The 14,681-nt window shown below is 46.9% G+C and overlaps 1 protein-coding gene across 1 annotated transcript in view; it reads left to right on the top strand.

Moving 5' to 3' along the window:
• LMF1 (lipase maturation factor 1) overlaps positions 1-14,681 on the top strand; it is a gene marked incomplete at its 5' end in the record, with an annotated part of 138,041 nt that overhangs the window by 100,892 nt on the left and 22,468 nt on the right. The window contains 2 exons of the mRNA XM_015419004.1: positions 8,742-8,925; positions 12,398-12,551. Coding sequence (XP_015274490.1) covers positions 8,742-8,925; positions 12,398-12,551 — 338 coding nt within the window. The remainder of the gene's footprint in view (positions 1-8,741; positions 8,926-12,397; positions 12,552-14,681) is intronic.

Raw genomic sequence — 14,681 nt, forward strand, 5'->3', positions numbered from 1 at the left:
AACCATCTCATCCTTTGCCGTCCCCGTCTTCTTTGGCCTTCAATCTTTCCCAGCATCAGGGTCTTCTCTAGTGAGTGCTCCCTTCTCATTTGGTGGCCAAAGTATTTGAGCTTCATTTTCATTATCTGGCCTTCCAGGGAACAGTCAGGGTTGATTTCTTTTAGGATTGACTGATTTGATCTTCTTGCAGTCCAAGGGACTCTCAAGAGTCTTCTCCAGCACCATAGTTCAAAAGAATCTATTCTTCTGCGCTCGGCCTTCCTTATAGTCCAACTCTCGCAGCCATACATGACTACTGGGAATACCATTGCTTTGACCATGCGGACTTTTGTGGGCAGGGTGATGTCTCTACTTTTTATCATGCTGTTTAGGTTCGCCATCGCTTTCCTCCCAAGGAGCAGGCGTCTTTTAATTCCCCCCCCCCCGAAACGACAGGCTGCAACAAAATAATAAAAATGGAAAGAAAGCGTAAAACAGCCCCAGTGACCATTGGGAGTATAAAACAGAGCTGGCGGTGGGGGGGGGCGGAGTGCCAGTTTGCCCCCATCTGTTTCCCCCAGGATCATAACTTCTAAAACAGCTGCCCTTATTCTTCCTAGTAGCAATGACGTCATGCGGCCAATCGGGTTTTTCCGTGTGACATCACCGAGGGCAACCGATGACACTCCCGAGTGAGGTCCGGGGACCTTGTTTGCGCCTTAACTTTGCTCTGAAGGGCGACCTAATGGTCTGCAAGGGCTTCTTATGAAAACTCTGGAAAGACTTTTCCCTTACATTGGTCTGCATAGCCAAGTGACGTTCCATTGTTTTTGTTTTAGAGAGACAGTGTGGGGTAGAGGTTAAAGTGTCGAACTGGGTCTGAGGAGACCTGAGTACAAATCCCTACGTTGCCTTGAAGCTCATAAGCCCTATATGGTCAGGGACCTGCATACCTAAGGGACCGCCTTTCCCCACATGTTCCCCAGAGAGCACTACGATCGGGGTCCCAAAACCGTCTAGTCCTGCTGCGCCCCAGAGAAGCCAGGCTGGCTGTGATGAGGGTCAGGACCTTCTCAGTGGCGGCTCCGTACTGATGGAATGAGCTCCCGGAAGACATCTGGGCCCTGCGGGACCTTTGACAGTTCCACAGGGCTTGCAAGACAGAGCTCTTCCACCAGGCTTTCAACTAGGGAGCCACATTATACAACTGAGGCCCTGGCCCCAATATTAACATCAGTAGTAACATCAATATCAATATTATTATTAACAGCCAGTATAACCCAGACTACGATGGGAGCTGACTGCCTGTTCGTTGGATGCGGTTCATGCCCGCCATGGCATATGAATCATCTTAGCACTAGCACTTTGTAATGTTTTATACCTATATTGTTGTGATTTTATCTAAATTTTGTTTGAGCTGTAATATCTTGTGTAAGCCACCCTGAGCCTGCTACGGTGGGGAGGGGAGGGGTGGAAATTAAATAAATAAAATGAATAAATAAGAGCATAAGAAGAGCCCTGTGGGATCAGACCAATAGTCCATCTGGAACAGCTTTCGGTCTCACAAAGGGGCCAACTAGTTCCTCTGGATGACCCAAAACCGGGCATAGAGGCCGAGGCCTTCCCCTGATGTTGCCTCCTGGCTCTGGGATTCAGAGCCTTAGTGCCTCTGAATGTGGAGGTTCCCCTCAGTCACCGTGGCTAGTAGCCATTGACAGACTTATCCTCCATGAATCTCTCTAATCCCCCTTTCAGCCTGTTTATTCCTGTGGCCATCACTACATCCTCTGGATTGGAAATTCCACATTTTAATCACTCTCTGTGTAAAGTTGTATTTCCTTCTGTCTGTCCTGAACCTACTGCCCATCAGCTTCATTGGATGCCCTCGAGTTCTAGTCTTTTGCGAGAGGGAGAAATTTTTTTCTTTGTCTGCTCTCTCCACCCCGTGCATAATTTTATAAACTTCTATCATGTCCCCCCTTAGTCGTCTCTTTTCTAAATGGCAAAGTCCTCGACTCCTCAGCCTTTCCTCCTAGGGAAGGTGCTCCAACCCCCTAATCATCTTTATTTTTTCCAGCTCTGCAATGCCTTTTTTGAAAGATGGTGACCAGAACTGTGCTCGGTATTCCGAATGAGGCCGCACTGTATATCTCTACAGGGGCATTACAATATCGGCCATTTTATTCTCAATTCCTTTCCTAATAATCCCTGATGGTCTCTGGTTGCATAGGGCTTTAAAGGTCAAAACCATAACCTTGAACCGGATCCAGTATTTGGGATGATAAAATGGAGGAAGGGAGGAGCTTGGAGGAAGGGTAAAATAAAAATGCACTCGATAGATCAACTGATTTTGGGATGTGTTTTGTTGAAACTCATTGCTGTTTGTGTTCCACTTTGGCCCAAACTTTGGTTGTGCATCTGTCTCCAGAATCCAAAACCTCTCAGAACCACGTGTCTTATTAATGTAGCCAGCAGACTTTGTGGCACACAAGTCAGCTGTGCGGCTCTCGGCCCAGATTTCTAATCACGCAGTTTGGCTGGCCGGCGCACGGTAACAAGCACCCTCCGTCTGCGTGCCGAAAAGCTTTGCACGTTACTAGGCAGATTCTGCGGGACCTGAACATTGTCTGTGAGGGCGAAATTGAGCTTCTCGCGTCTACTGCTTGCCCGTAACAATCTGCAATTAGGTCTCGAATGCAGCTAAACCTCGTATGGACCTGTAAAAGACGTCTAGGGGTCCTCGCCCATTTTCTGGCATTGGGGGCTTGTGCGCCAGGGCAGGGGAGAGAAACATAAGGCATAATTGTTTGGGGGCTTAAGGAGCAGGGAAACTTCTTCTTTTTTCCCCCTAAATTAATCCGGCGAGAGCCATGAATCCACAGTATTTCATATGACACTTCATAAAACTCCAGTCATAATCCATAAAACTGACATTATTAGATTAAAAAAAAAACACCAGCTCCTCCTTTCGGGCCCTCACTCATTAGACATTCTGCCGTTTTATAACCTTACAGTTCCTACCCAATTACCATGATTAATACTGTGTCTTAATAAAAGAAATCCTTCGTGATGTGGGGGCGGGAGGGGGGGGTCATGTGTGGCTTGCTGCAGTCCACAGTTTGCCAGCTTGGTCGGCCCTGCAACCTGTCAAGGCCTCGGAGGATTCCTGGGTGACCGTCATCAGGAGAATGGTTGTCTGGTGGCCAACTGCCAGTGCCCCCCGGCTGCAGTCCAGAGCCATTTGTGATGAGAACGGTGAGTGGCGCGAGACACCAATGTACCACTGTGAGTGTCAAAACAATGTATTCTCGGGGCTGTGCCCATCAGTGAGTGGCGTTTTCGTCATGGAGTGCGAAGGTAGCTTTTAATTTCTGGAAGGAAAAGGTGTCAGGGCCCAGGTCAACATCTGAAAGTGAAGCCGACTTCCTGACTGTCTGTCTGCCGTTTTTATCCTTGCCTTTCCCGCTAGGATCGTGAGGCGGCATACATGGTTCTAATCACAGAGAGTGATTAAAACGCGGAATTCGTTGCCAGAGGATGTAGTGGTGGCCACAGGAATAAACAGCTTTAAGCGGGGACTAGATAGTTTCATGGGGGATAGGTCTATCAGTGGCTACTAGACAAGGCAACTGAGGGGAACCTCCACGTTCAGAGGCAGTCAGCCTCCGAATCCCAGTTCCAGGAGACAACATCAGGGGAAGGTCTTGGCCTCTGTGCCCTGTCGTTGCCCATCCAGAGGAACTGGTTGGCCACTGTGTGGGATAGGATGCTGGCGTGGATAGACCACTAGTCTGATCCATCAGGGCTCTTCTTACGTTCTTACATTACCTTGTCCCTTTTGCCCTGAACGACATTCCCATGAGATAAGTTGGACTGGCCCAAGGTTCTTGGCCAGATGTGGATACGAACTCTAGTTCCCCAATCCTAGCCCAGCTGCCCCTCATCTTATTTATTTTTATTTTAACCAGAGTTGTATGTTTTGTATATTTGTGTACCCGAACAATGCTTATTTTTGTCTACTGGGTCTGGTCGTGGACTGTAATACAATAAATTGAATCGAATATTTATATTATCGAATAAATTGAATATAATATTTATTTATTAAAGGAGTTTGTAAGCCGCTCTGAGACTCCTTCGGGTAGTGAAGGGGGGGTATAAATCCAATCTCTTCTCTTCTTATCTTCTTTATTTATTTAATTAGGCTTTTAGGCTGCCCTTCCTTGCAAGCGAAGCTCAGCGCGGCTCACGACAGGAGACGACATGCAATAAGTAATTAAAAGTTAAAGCCAAGAAATAAATATATAAAACATACAGCTCCAATAATACATCAGCATAATTGGGTTGATCCAGGATGGTGGAAAGAACTTCAGATTTCAGATTTCACGGGCCTCCCGGAGGAGGGCTGCGGAGAATGGAGGGGGGTTGAGAGTGGCAGACCACATACTGTTCCATTGCTGTTCTCAGCCAAATGCCTGGCGAAACATCTACATCTTACACGCCCTGCAGAAAGGTAACAAATCCTTCAGGGCATGGATATTCTCAGGCAGAGAGTTCCAGCAGGCAGGGGCAAGAGCCGGAAAGGTTCTTTCTTTGCGAGCATAATGCTCTTTGGTTTGGTGTAGTGCTTAAGTGCGTGGACTCTAATCTGGGAGAACCGGGTTTGATTCCCCACTCCTCCACTTGCAGCTGCTGGATAACCTATGGCAAGCCATAGTACTGTTAGAGCTGTTTTCTTAAGAGCAGTTTCTGTCAAGAGCTCTCTCAGCCCTACTTACCTCACTGGGTGTCTGTTGTGGGGAGGGGAAGGGAAAGGAGATTGCAAACCGCTCTGAGACTCCGAGTGAAGGGCTGGCGACGGTATGTGGGTCCCTGACCGCTAAGGGTTCATTATCCACCACTGACGGAATTCTGCATTCAAGAACACAGCTGCCGTTTGGTGGATGAATCTCTGGCCTTCCGGTTGGTCAAAGAATGCAGTAAAAATACATTTAAAAAACCCAAAAAACAGAGGCATGTAACTGGTCTCAGAAGGCAGCCGAAACAAGTACAAGGCCTGAGGGGCTTCCTTCTCGGATAGCAATTTTTTCGCTTCCAAACCATTATGTGCTGGGATCCATCTATGAACGCTGTTGCATTTGTTTACCCACCCACTAACAAATGCTGCCTGAATCAGGCCAATGAAGATATGCTGGGGCAGGGGCGGGGGTTGAAAGGTTCCTGTTTCTACCCTTGCGTCAAAATCTCAGAGGCCAGATTAGTAGTATTTTTCGAACCTTGCAGATTTTTTTTTTTGACAGCTGGTAGGAATAAGTTTCGTGGGTTTCTGGCTTCTAAGTAATAACGAGGGGGGAATCATTACCAAAAAGAGAAGAAAAGAAAAACAGAGTGGACCACCCAGTTGCTACATATAGGGCAGTAAAGTGATCCTGTGTCAAAGTGGCGAACCAGGGAATTATTTTTCTTAAAATTTCCTCAGTATTGCAAGCGGGGGGAAGGGGGAGTGAGGTCAAATAAAAAGAACTAAGTGAGAAAGGTTAACGAAGTTAACTGCTTGATTTCCCCGAATGTTCGGTTGAATTTGGATTATAATAAGATGTTCGGGTTCTTCTAAAAAAAGAAAGAAAGTGTAAGCATTGTGTGTGTGTGTGTGTAATTGTTGTCAAAGTACCAGGTTCCCCATCCTAAATAATCCTCTGGCCAGCGTCAGAGCAGACAAAATATCGTAGCCTTGAGGACCTCAGTTTTTGATTATTTTCAAAATTTGTGTTGAGCCCCATTTTATGTGGAGTGGATGAGAGTGTCGGTCTTGAACCAAGAGCTTCGGAGCCTTTGGATTGGCCAGCTGTACCAGCTGTGCTCCAAGCCTACTTCTCCACCCCTGACCAGCAAAAAATTTATTTGTGTCTGCCACAGCCCATTTGATCCTCCTGAAAGTTACCTCAGGGATCGTGGATACGAGAGTGCAACCATCTTGGTTTGGGTTCAGCTCTTGCCCTCTCCTTCCCTAGCCAGAACCTGGTGGCTTGTGGGGGGATTCTGATACATTGTCTTCGCAGTTTATGAGGGGATTGTCCAAAATTGTGGCCTGGTTACAAAGTGGAAGCCCCAAGATGCTCTCTCCCGACACTCCACCATGACAACTTCACTCAAGTCAGCAGGGGCTTCTTCTCATACATGTGCCTTCTCTGTGGTGGCTCCCACCTTGTGGAATAGCCTGTCCATGGAGAAAGCTCTCACTCTTCTGGCCTTCCATAAACTATGCAAAAACCCAAATTATTCAAGAGGGCTTTTCTGCGCCCATAATAGGGTTGCAGGAAGCTCCCCCTCTTCTGGCCTTCCATAAACGATGCAAAAAACCCGAATTATTCAAGAGGGTTTTTCTGCGCCCATAATAGGGTTGCAGGAGCTGCGGTGGCTCAAGTGGTTAAGACGCTGAACTGCAGGCTGTGGAAGGTTGGTAGTTCAGCCCGCATGACGGAGTGAGCTCCCGTCTCTAGTTCCAGCTCCTGCCAACCTAGCAGTTCGAAAGCAAGACACTGCAAGTAGATAAATAGGTACCACTTCGGTGGGAAGGTAACAGCGTTCCGTGCGCCTTGGTGTTTATTCATGCCAGCCACATGACCACGGAAACGTCTTCGGACAGCGCTGGCTCTTCGGCTTTGAAACGGAGATGAGCACTGCAACCCTAGAGTCAGACTCGACTAGCTTTCGAGCAAGGGAACCTTTACCTTTAATAGGGGTGCACTGTACAAAATAGTCTACAAAGTTACTTGGGTAAACGATTAGAGCCTGTGGTCTCTACGGCTGTGTATAGCCTATTGTGAGCAGGACCTATTTATTTATTTATATTATCAAATTTATACCCCGCCCTCCCCGCAGAGCAAGGGATATCTGATTTCTGTACTTCTTCATGTGAATACTTATGCTATGCTTCAGTTCAGTGTGACCCGGAAGTGACGTAGGGACGTTGGGGTGACACTCTGGTTTTTGGACAAAACCTCTATGGTAGATGCTAATCGTACCATAGAGTTTTTGCCCCAAAACCAGGGCGTCGCCACGGTGCCCCTGACATGCCTGTGTCACTTCTGGGTCATGTTGAAATCACATGGGCATGTCAATGAAATGTGAAATGCCGGAGCCTGACTTGGACGGAGGCCGCTGCGAGCATGCGCGGAAGCACAAAGTGGTCCGGGCCTGGAGATGGAATTTGCGACAGCCGGGAAAAGTGGAACTGCAAAGACCTGCGCCAGAGAAGGGTCGCCGCCAGGCTGTCCCCTCGCAAGAAGATCTGCTACAACAGAATAAGGCTGCCTGGTAGGCTTCTCACCGTCCCTACACATATGTGGCCCTAGATTAGGATTGTATGAATTAGAATTGTAAGCCGCTCAGAGCCCCTAGGGGGTGAGCGGGATAGAAGCCGAAGGATAAATAAATAAATAAATGAAATGTGGGATAAACTCCCAGTAAGCCCACCCTCCTTCCCCTGCCTGCTGCCCGAAGGGACCTGACAACCCAACTGGCTGCCCATCAGTTACCAGACTCAATTTAAAGTATTGGTTATTAGATATAAAGCCCTTCATGGCCTCGCACCGTTGTATCTACAAGGCCAACTCCCCCGCTGTGCTCTGGCACGACAGCTTTGCTCATCCAAGCACAGCCTTCTGAAGGTGCCAACCTGCAACTGGGCAAAATCAACAACTGCCCGTACATGTCTTCCCTGTCAAGCCCCCAAATTGTTGAATGGCCTACCTGAAGAAGTCAGGAAGGTTCCCACTCTCCTGTCTTTTTGGAAACTATGCAAAATGGAATTGTTCAAGAAGGTTTTTCTACCCAGGCAATAGAGTCGAACTGTACTAAACGATCCACAAAGTTTATTAGCTGTTGTAGATTTTCCGGGCTGTCTGGCCGTGGTCTTGGCATTGTAGGACCTGGCGTTTCGCCAGCAGCTGTGACTGGCATCCTCAGAGGTATAACACAGAAAGATGGAGGACTCTCTGTGTCAAGGTGAGATGGAAAATGGTAGGCAGGTGATTTATATCTACTCAGGAAGGTGGGGGCCTTCGACAACCTATCGATCCACCAAGTTACTGGGAAAAATGATTAGGGACGGTGGTCTAGACTACTGTGTTTAGCTTGCTGAAACGAGGATCCTACTATGGAATTTTGCATCATTTAATGTGTCACGTTAAGGCTTAATGGACCTTTCTGCACTTGGATCTCATCCCTGGTTTTATCAGAGTTCAACTCGTGACACAAGACCTTGCATTTATCCCTGGTTAGAACAGCATCTGTTTATCCCGGGACAAGTGTGGGGTGAAACCGGGGTGACCTGAATGTAATGTGGGGTAAAAAAATACCCTGAGATAATTGCAAGGATGAACTCGAGTGTAGTGTGGAATGTAAAAAAGACCCTGAGATAATTGCAGGGATGAACTCGCGTGGAGTGTAGAATGTAACACCATACAGTAGTGTGGAATGTAACACTACACAGTAACACTACATTGGGGACAGGGTTCAACCAGGATTTAAGGTCTAGTGCGGAATCACCCACACTTTGCTTCAGTTCTGGTTTTTTTTAGACTTCTGGTTGGTTCTGCAGCCCCAACCCTATTGCATTGTTTATTGAATGCCCCTTTCCTGCCGATTGTATTGACTCCCTCTGTGTAATCCGCCTTGAGTCTGAGTGGACTATAAATAAATAATCAGTGCCTATTATGAACACCTGGCCCACAGGCTCACAGTCTTCCCCTTCTCCTCTCTAGGTGCTCCTCATCATTAGCGGGAATCTGAGCTTCCTGAACTGGTTGACCATCGTCCCCAGCCTCGCTTGCTTCGACGATGCCTCCTTGGGATCTTTTTTCAGCTCCAGAGACAAATGTGTCAAGGCCCGAGTGCTGGCGATGCAAAGGGAAGAGTCAAAAGAAAAGGGATCGGCTCTGCCATATGGTAAGACATTATTAAGGGGCTGCGGTGACTCAAGTGGTTAAGGCGCTGAACTGCAGACCAGAAGGTCGGTAGTTCAGCAGTTCGAGACCCGAGTGCCACATGACAGAGTGAGCTCCCGTCTCTGGTCCCAGCTCCGGCCAACCTAGCAGTTCGAAAGCAAGAAATTGCAAGTAGATAAATAGGTACCGCTTTGGTGGGAAGGTAACAGCGTTCTGTGGGCCTCGGCGTCTAGACATGCTGGCCACATGACCATGAAAACGTCTTCGGACAGCGCTGGCTCTTCGGCTTGGAAATGGAGATGAGCACCGCATCCCTAGAGCCAGATTCGACTGGCTTTCGAGCAAGGGAAGCCTTTACCTTTACTAAGACATTATTGCCATGTTCAAACGATATTGTTACCTCTGTGTCAGAAGGAACGGATCCTTTCAGTCCTTTTGGACACACAACAGGGAAAGATACATTTCGCCCCCGTTGCTTTCAGAGTTGTCGATGCCGTCTTGAAAGCTAGAAACACGATCCTTTCCAAGAAAACGCACTCTGAGCCTTTGCAGAGTTCTTTTAGCCACTGCTGTGCAAATTCCAGCATTCCAGTGGGAATTTTACAACATTATAGCTAATCTCGGTTATCATCTGCTGAGATGCAGAGAAACCGGAAGATGACACCCCTGTGGCCAGATCCCAGAGGGAAACTCACAACAGGTGGGCCTGGGAAATCGAAGCATCCTGGCTCAGAGAATGAATTCTTTTCTGTAGTAACGGGTTTTTGTTTTCCCTTCCTCCTTTTCGTTCTTTGCAACAGGCCAAATCCCTGGTCTTTCTGAAATACACTCTTCACAGACATGGGCAGGGGACTAGACCTCCTTTTGGAATCAGATTGATTCTCCCAAAATATTCTCAGACTAAACAGTTTATCGGGGCTTCGGAGAGGCTTTAAACAAAAGCAGCTCTCCCGCAGAGATGGGACAGGAGCTATTTGTGTTTTCCCTTTGAGTCTCATGTGTTGGCTTTTAATGGTTTTTGTTTTGTTTCTTTTTAAAAGGCAGGATGCATCATGGGTCAGCTTTGCTTATTTGTCTGATTCTTGGTAACTTTGGATCCCTTTTCAGTTTCCATATGCAAAACTTGCAGCTGTGTCCAGGACTTCCAAAAAAAGCTGCGCCCTTTTTGGGTACCTTTTCACTCATAGAGAAAGTCAGAATAATAAATAATGACGAAGTTCATAGTAAAGGGGAAGCGGAAAAGAAAGGAATCCCTTAGAAGGGATATGGAGAAAATGACAGAGGAGGCAAAAGATATTCTCCTTTCTCCCTTCTGTATTGACCTCCCCCTGTCTGCCCTAAAGACATCAATTGCTGATAGTTTTTTTAAACTACAGAAGTTGGAATCTTCATAAACATTCCATAGCATCTCAGTATCTAAGCCAATGACTTGGGGGATAAGGACTTACTGCAGTCTGCCAAAGCTCTTTCAGCTAGAAGCGATAGAGATTTTAAACATATATTTATTTCTCTTCCCGATGCTGTTTTGTCTAATCTTGCAGGTAAATTGGCAAAATCTGCTAATTTTTTTCTCGGCACGTTTTTGTGTTCTGTGCTTTCCATCTCATCCCCCTCCCCCCGGATGTCTTTCTAAAACTCATAGAAAGTGCCCTAAAATATTTATCCAAAGCTGGCTCAGACTGAGTGAATAAACTAGATGTAGTCAAGCACTTGCTGGTTCTGCTTGCTTTGTGCTCGTGTGTCGTGATCAACAGAGCCGAACGTTCGGTGGGCTATTCGGCCAGCATCCGAAAAGCCCAAATGTGTCTGCTGTAGAAACACCACCTCTGTCTATGTACAGAAATGTGTTAATCACAATAGCCTTCCCTCCTAAACACACACACATTGTTTAAAGAAAGAATTAAGAAGATAACACAAAAATAAAGAAATTCATGGGCAGAAATATTTTTTTCCTTACAGTCTGGTATCCCTCGGAGTCTGACAATGGCTGCCAAACTCTCCTGATCTAGAGCAAATTGTACTTGTCCACATTCTCACACCGGCTGATGGGAACCATCGTTTATTCCCCTTTCCCATTGTCATTGAAACAATTCATTTTAAATATTTTTTACTATAAAAATGATAAATGGATGCATTGCACATGAAACCCACATGGATAATGAAACTGTGCGAGCAACCCAACAGTCCCCAGTCGGGGGACTGAGTTACCTACCACAGCTAGTAGATAATTGCAAATTTGCTGGACTTAGCACTAGCACTAGAGGATACCACTCTTAGCACTAGCCCTAACTGTTCCCTGGAAGGCCAGATACTGAAGCTCAAATCCTTTGGCCACCAAAAGGGAGCACTCACTGGAGAAGACCCTGATGCTGGGAAAGATTGAAGGTCAAAGAAGACAGGGACGGCAAAGGATGAGATGGTTAGACAGTGTCATATATGCAACGAACATGAAATTAAGCAAACTTCGGAGCACGACAGAAGACAGGAGGGCCTGGCGTGATGTGGTCCATGGGGTTGCAAAGAGTCGGACTCGACTGTGCGACTGAACAACAACAACAACAACACCAGAAGCACTAGCATTGGTTGGCAAACAGTGAGACAAACTCATCCGAGGCTCGATTCACAAGTGGGTCACAGTAGCCAAACAAGGCACATTTCCTTGGTGAGCCCATTCTCCGCAAAGTTCTCAGCTCATCTACAAATGCTGTTGTTAAATGTGTGTCTTATTCTAATTTTTATCCAGCTTTGGAGTATTGATAATGGAGTCCTTCAGCAGTACGACCAAGTAATAGAATCTTGTGTCAGATTTTTTGTGTGGAACCGAATGCTCATTTACCAATGTCTAGGGTCATGTATCAGTTTCAAAGTCAAATACATTAGTAGGTTCTGATGGGAGAAATAGACCTAGTTGTGTCTCCTGGAATATCCTGTACTTCAGGGTTCTTTAGTTGAGTGCAGAATTCCTTTCTGTGCCCCCTTAGGGTTGCCTGGAGGGAAATCCATCCCCATTAGTAGAGAAAGCAGACGATTCTCCAAAGGCCCGCGGTAACGTCTTTGCCTCCAGCCTTGTTACGAACATAGCATTTTAGACATTCTTCTTGTTAGCCCTTTCTCAGACTATTTAGAGAAAAGCAGATCCTTGGCAAGATATGCCAGGACCCATCGGTTGAGGTCTGGAGTGGTGTTTCGTGAACAAATGTTTGTTTTTGCGTTGGCTTTGGGAGGAACCCGGGTCAGTCTACAGAAAGCCCCTAGGAAGGAGGCGGGAGGGAACTTGACCCTCCGACCCAGTGGTCGGCTGTAATGCAAGATGAGTGTCTGTTGATATGTGTCCTCTTGCCGTGCTGTTCTCCAGAACCCTTTGAGCTCCTTAGAAGCTGATTGAGTCACCCTGCTGAAAAGCAAGATGACTTTCTCATATTTTGTAAGTGTGTGTGTATGTGTGTGTGGTTTTAAATTTGTCTTTTCCACAGGCTGCTACGTCCGCAAAGTAGTGAACATATCCTTTGGGGTCCTGATTGCCTATCTCAGCGTTCCAGTGGTGGTGAATTTGTTGAGTTCTCGCCAAGTCATGAACACTTCCTTCAACCCCCTCCGGATAGTCAATACGTATGGGGCATTTGGAAGGTACAAATCTAATTGGCCGATGACTAACTGCTGACTGTCTGTCTGTCTCCTTTAAGGGGCCCTTTTAGTTATCTAGGTAGAGGTTTTGTTTCAGTGGTGTTGTTTGATTAAATCTGCCTAAATTTGCGTATAAATCGATCAGTTAATTAGTTAAAACATATGTGATTAGTTAACTGTGTTTTTTTTTAGTTGATCCATTAACAGAAGCATTGTGTCCAGATCACGGGAGGTGGTAGTTCCACTCTATTCTGCTATGGTCAGACCTCACCTGGAGTATTGTGTCAAGTTTTGGGCACCACATTTTAGGAAGGATGTTGACAAGGTCAAGTGTGTCCAGAAGAGGGCAACCAGGATAGCGAGAGGGTTGGAATCCAAGTCTTACGAGGAAAGGCTGAAGGAGTTGGGTATGTTTAGCCTGGGAAAGAGAAGGCTTAGAGGGGACATGATTGCAGTCTTCAAATATTTGGAGGGCTGTCATGTAGAAGATGAAGCAGATCTATTCTGTCTTGCTCCGGATTGCAAGACTAGATCTAATGGGTGGAAATTACAAGGGAGTCGTTACCGGCTAAATATCAGGAGAAACTTCCTAACTGTGAGAGTGGTTGAGTAGTGAAACAGACTGCCTAGAGAGGTGGTGGAGGCTCCTTCACTGGATGTTTTTAAGCAGAGGCTGGACGACCATCTTTCGGGTATGTTGTAGGGCTATCTTTCGGCTGTGCTCCTGCAGAGTGCAGGGGGTTGGACTAGATGACCTGCAAGGTCCCTTCCAACTCTAGCATTCTATGATTCTATGATCCATGGTTCTAAAAGAGGTGATACAAAAATGGCACTGATTTAATTCTAGATTTATTTTAGATTTAGTTCTAAAAAGACAAGTTGATGAACTTAGTTTTTCCTGGCGTAGGATCTGGGCTACCCAAGTATGGAATCTGGATTCGGACACTTGGCTGGCAGGGTTTTAAATTTCTCAGCCATGAGACCACGTGCAAATCGGAGCTCGCGCATGCAGTTGGATCGTTCCTCCGGCCATGTTTCTAGCGAGCCAAAACGGCTTCTTGGCCTGCGTTACAAAAGCGACGTTCCTGACAAACGCTAGCCAGTCTTTCATGCTGCGAAAACCTCCACCGGTTTTCTGCAGACGTAACCAAGTATTTGGCGATATTTGGAGAGGGATTTGGCAAATGGGCCGCTCTCCTCCCACCTCTCGGATGATCTTGGCTTCTTCGGAGTTGTGGGAGTATGTTTTCCTTGGGCTGTTGTTTCTCGTCCCACTCTCCCCCCCAGAAAATCCTGCCTCATTTGAAGACCGAGTTGGTTTTTCCTTCGACAGTTACCAGAGCCCCGCGAGCACGTGATGAAACGGTGCTATTAGGCCTCTGTAATTCCAGCCTATGTAAACCAATAAAAAGAGGATTGCAGCCCATAATGAATATATGATTATGTGAAAGTTGACATATTTTGAATAGCACAGTAGGAACATGCTTTTTATTAGTAATTTGGTGTCCCGGATTTACGGCCCGCATGTAAGCATTGGGCAGCCGGCCACGGCTTGTAACTCAGCCTGCCACGCAAGAGACCCTGGGAATCTGCAGAAGTGTCTGTTGTGAGGATTTGGAAAAGTCCGTTCGGAAGAAGGTGCCCGGTGCCGAACAGGAACAGGCTGTTACACCAACAGATGGCTGTCCAGAAGGCTATGTTGGCTCGGGGCGAAGGTGTGTCTGGTCCAGCACTCTGTTACTGTCCTTTGGCTGCTACGGTCTAGTGTTTAGAAGTACACGCTCTCGTGACATGGAAGGATTCTGCTTCCCTGTCCTGGCCATTTATAAATCTTTGAATCTGCCAGTTTGCTGTAGTGGTTAAGGGCGCGGACTCTAATCTGGGAGAACCGGGTTTGATTCCCCACGCCTCCACTTGCAGCTGCTGGATGACCTTGGGCAAGCCATAGTTCTGTCAGAGCTGTTCTTGAAAAAGAGCAGTTTCTGTCAGAGCTCTCTCAGCCCCGCCTACCTCACAGGGTGTCTGTTGTGGGGAGGGGAAGGGAAAGGAGTTTGTAAGCCGCTCTGAGACTCCTTTGGGTAGTGAAGGGCGGGGGATACATCCAATCTCCTCCTCCTCCTCCTCCCCCCTCCT

This window comes from Gekko japonicus, unplaced genomic scaffold, assembly GCF_001447785.1.
Source record: "Gekko japonicus isolate JY-2015 unplaced genomic scaffold, Gekko_japonicus_V1.1 scaffold3296, whole genome shotgun sequence".
NCBI classification, from domain to species: Eukaryota; Metazoa; Chordata; class Lepidosauria; order Squamata; family Gekkonidae; genus Gekko; species Gekko japonicus.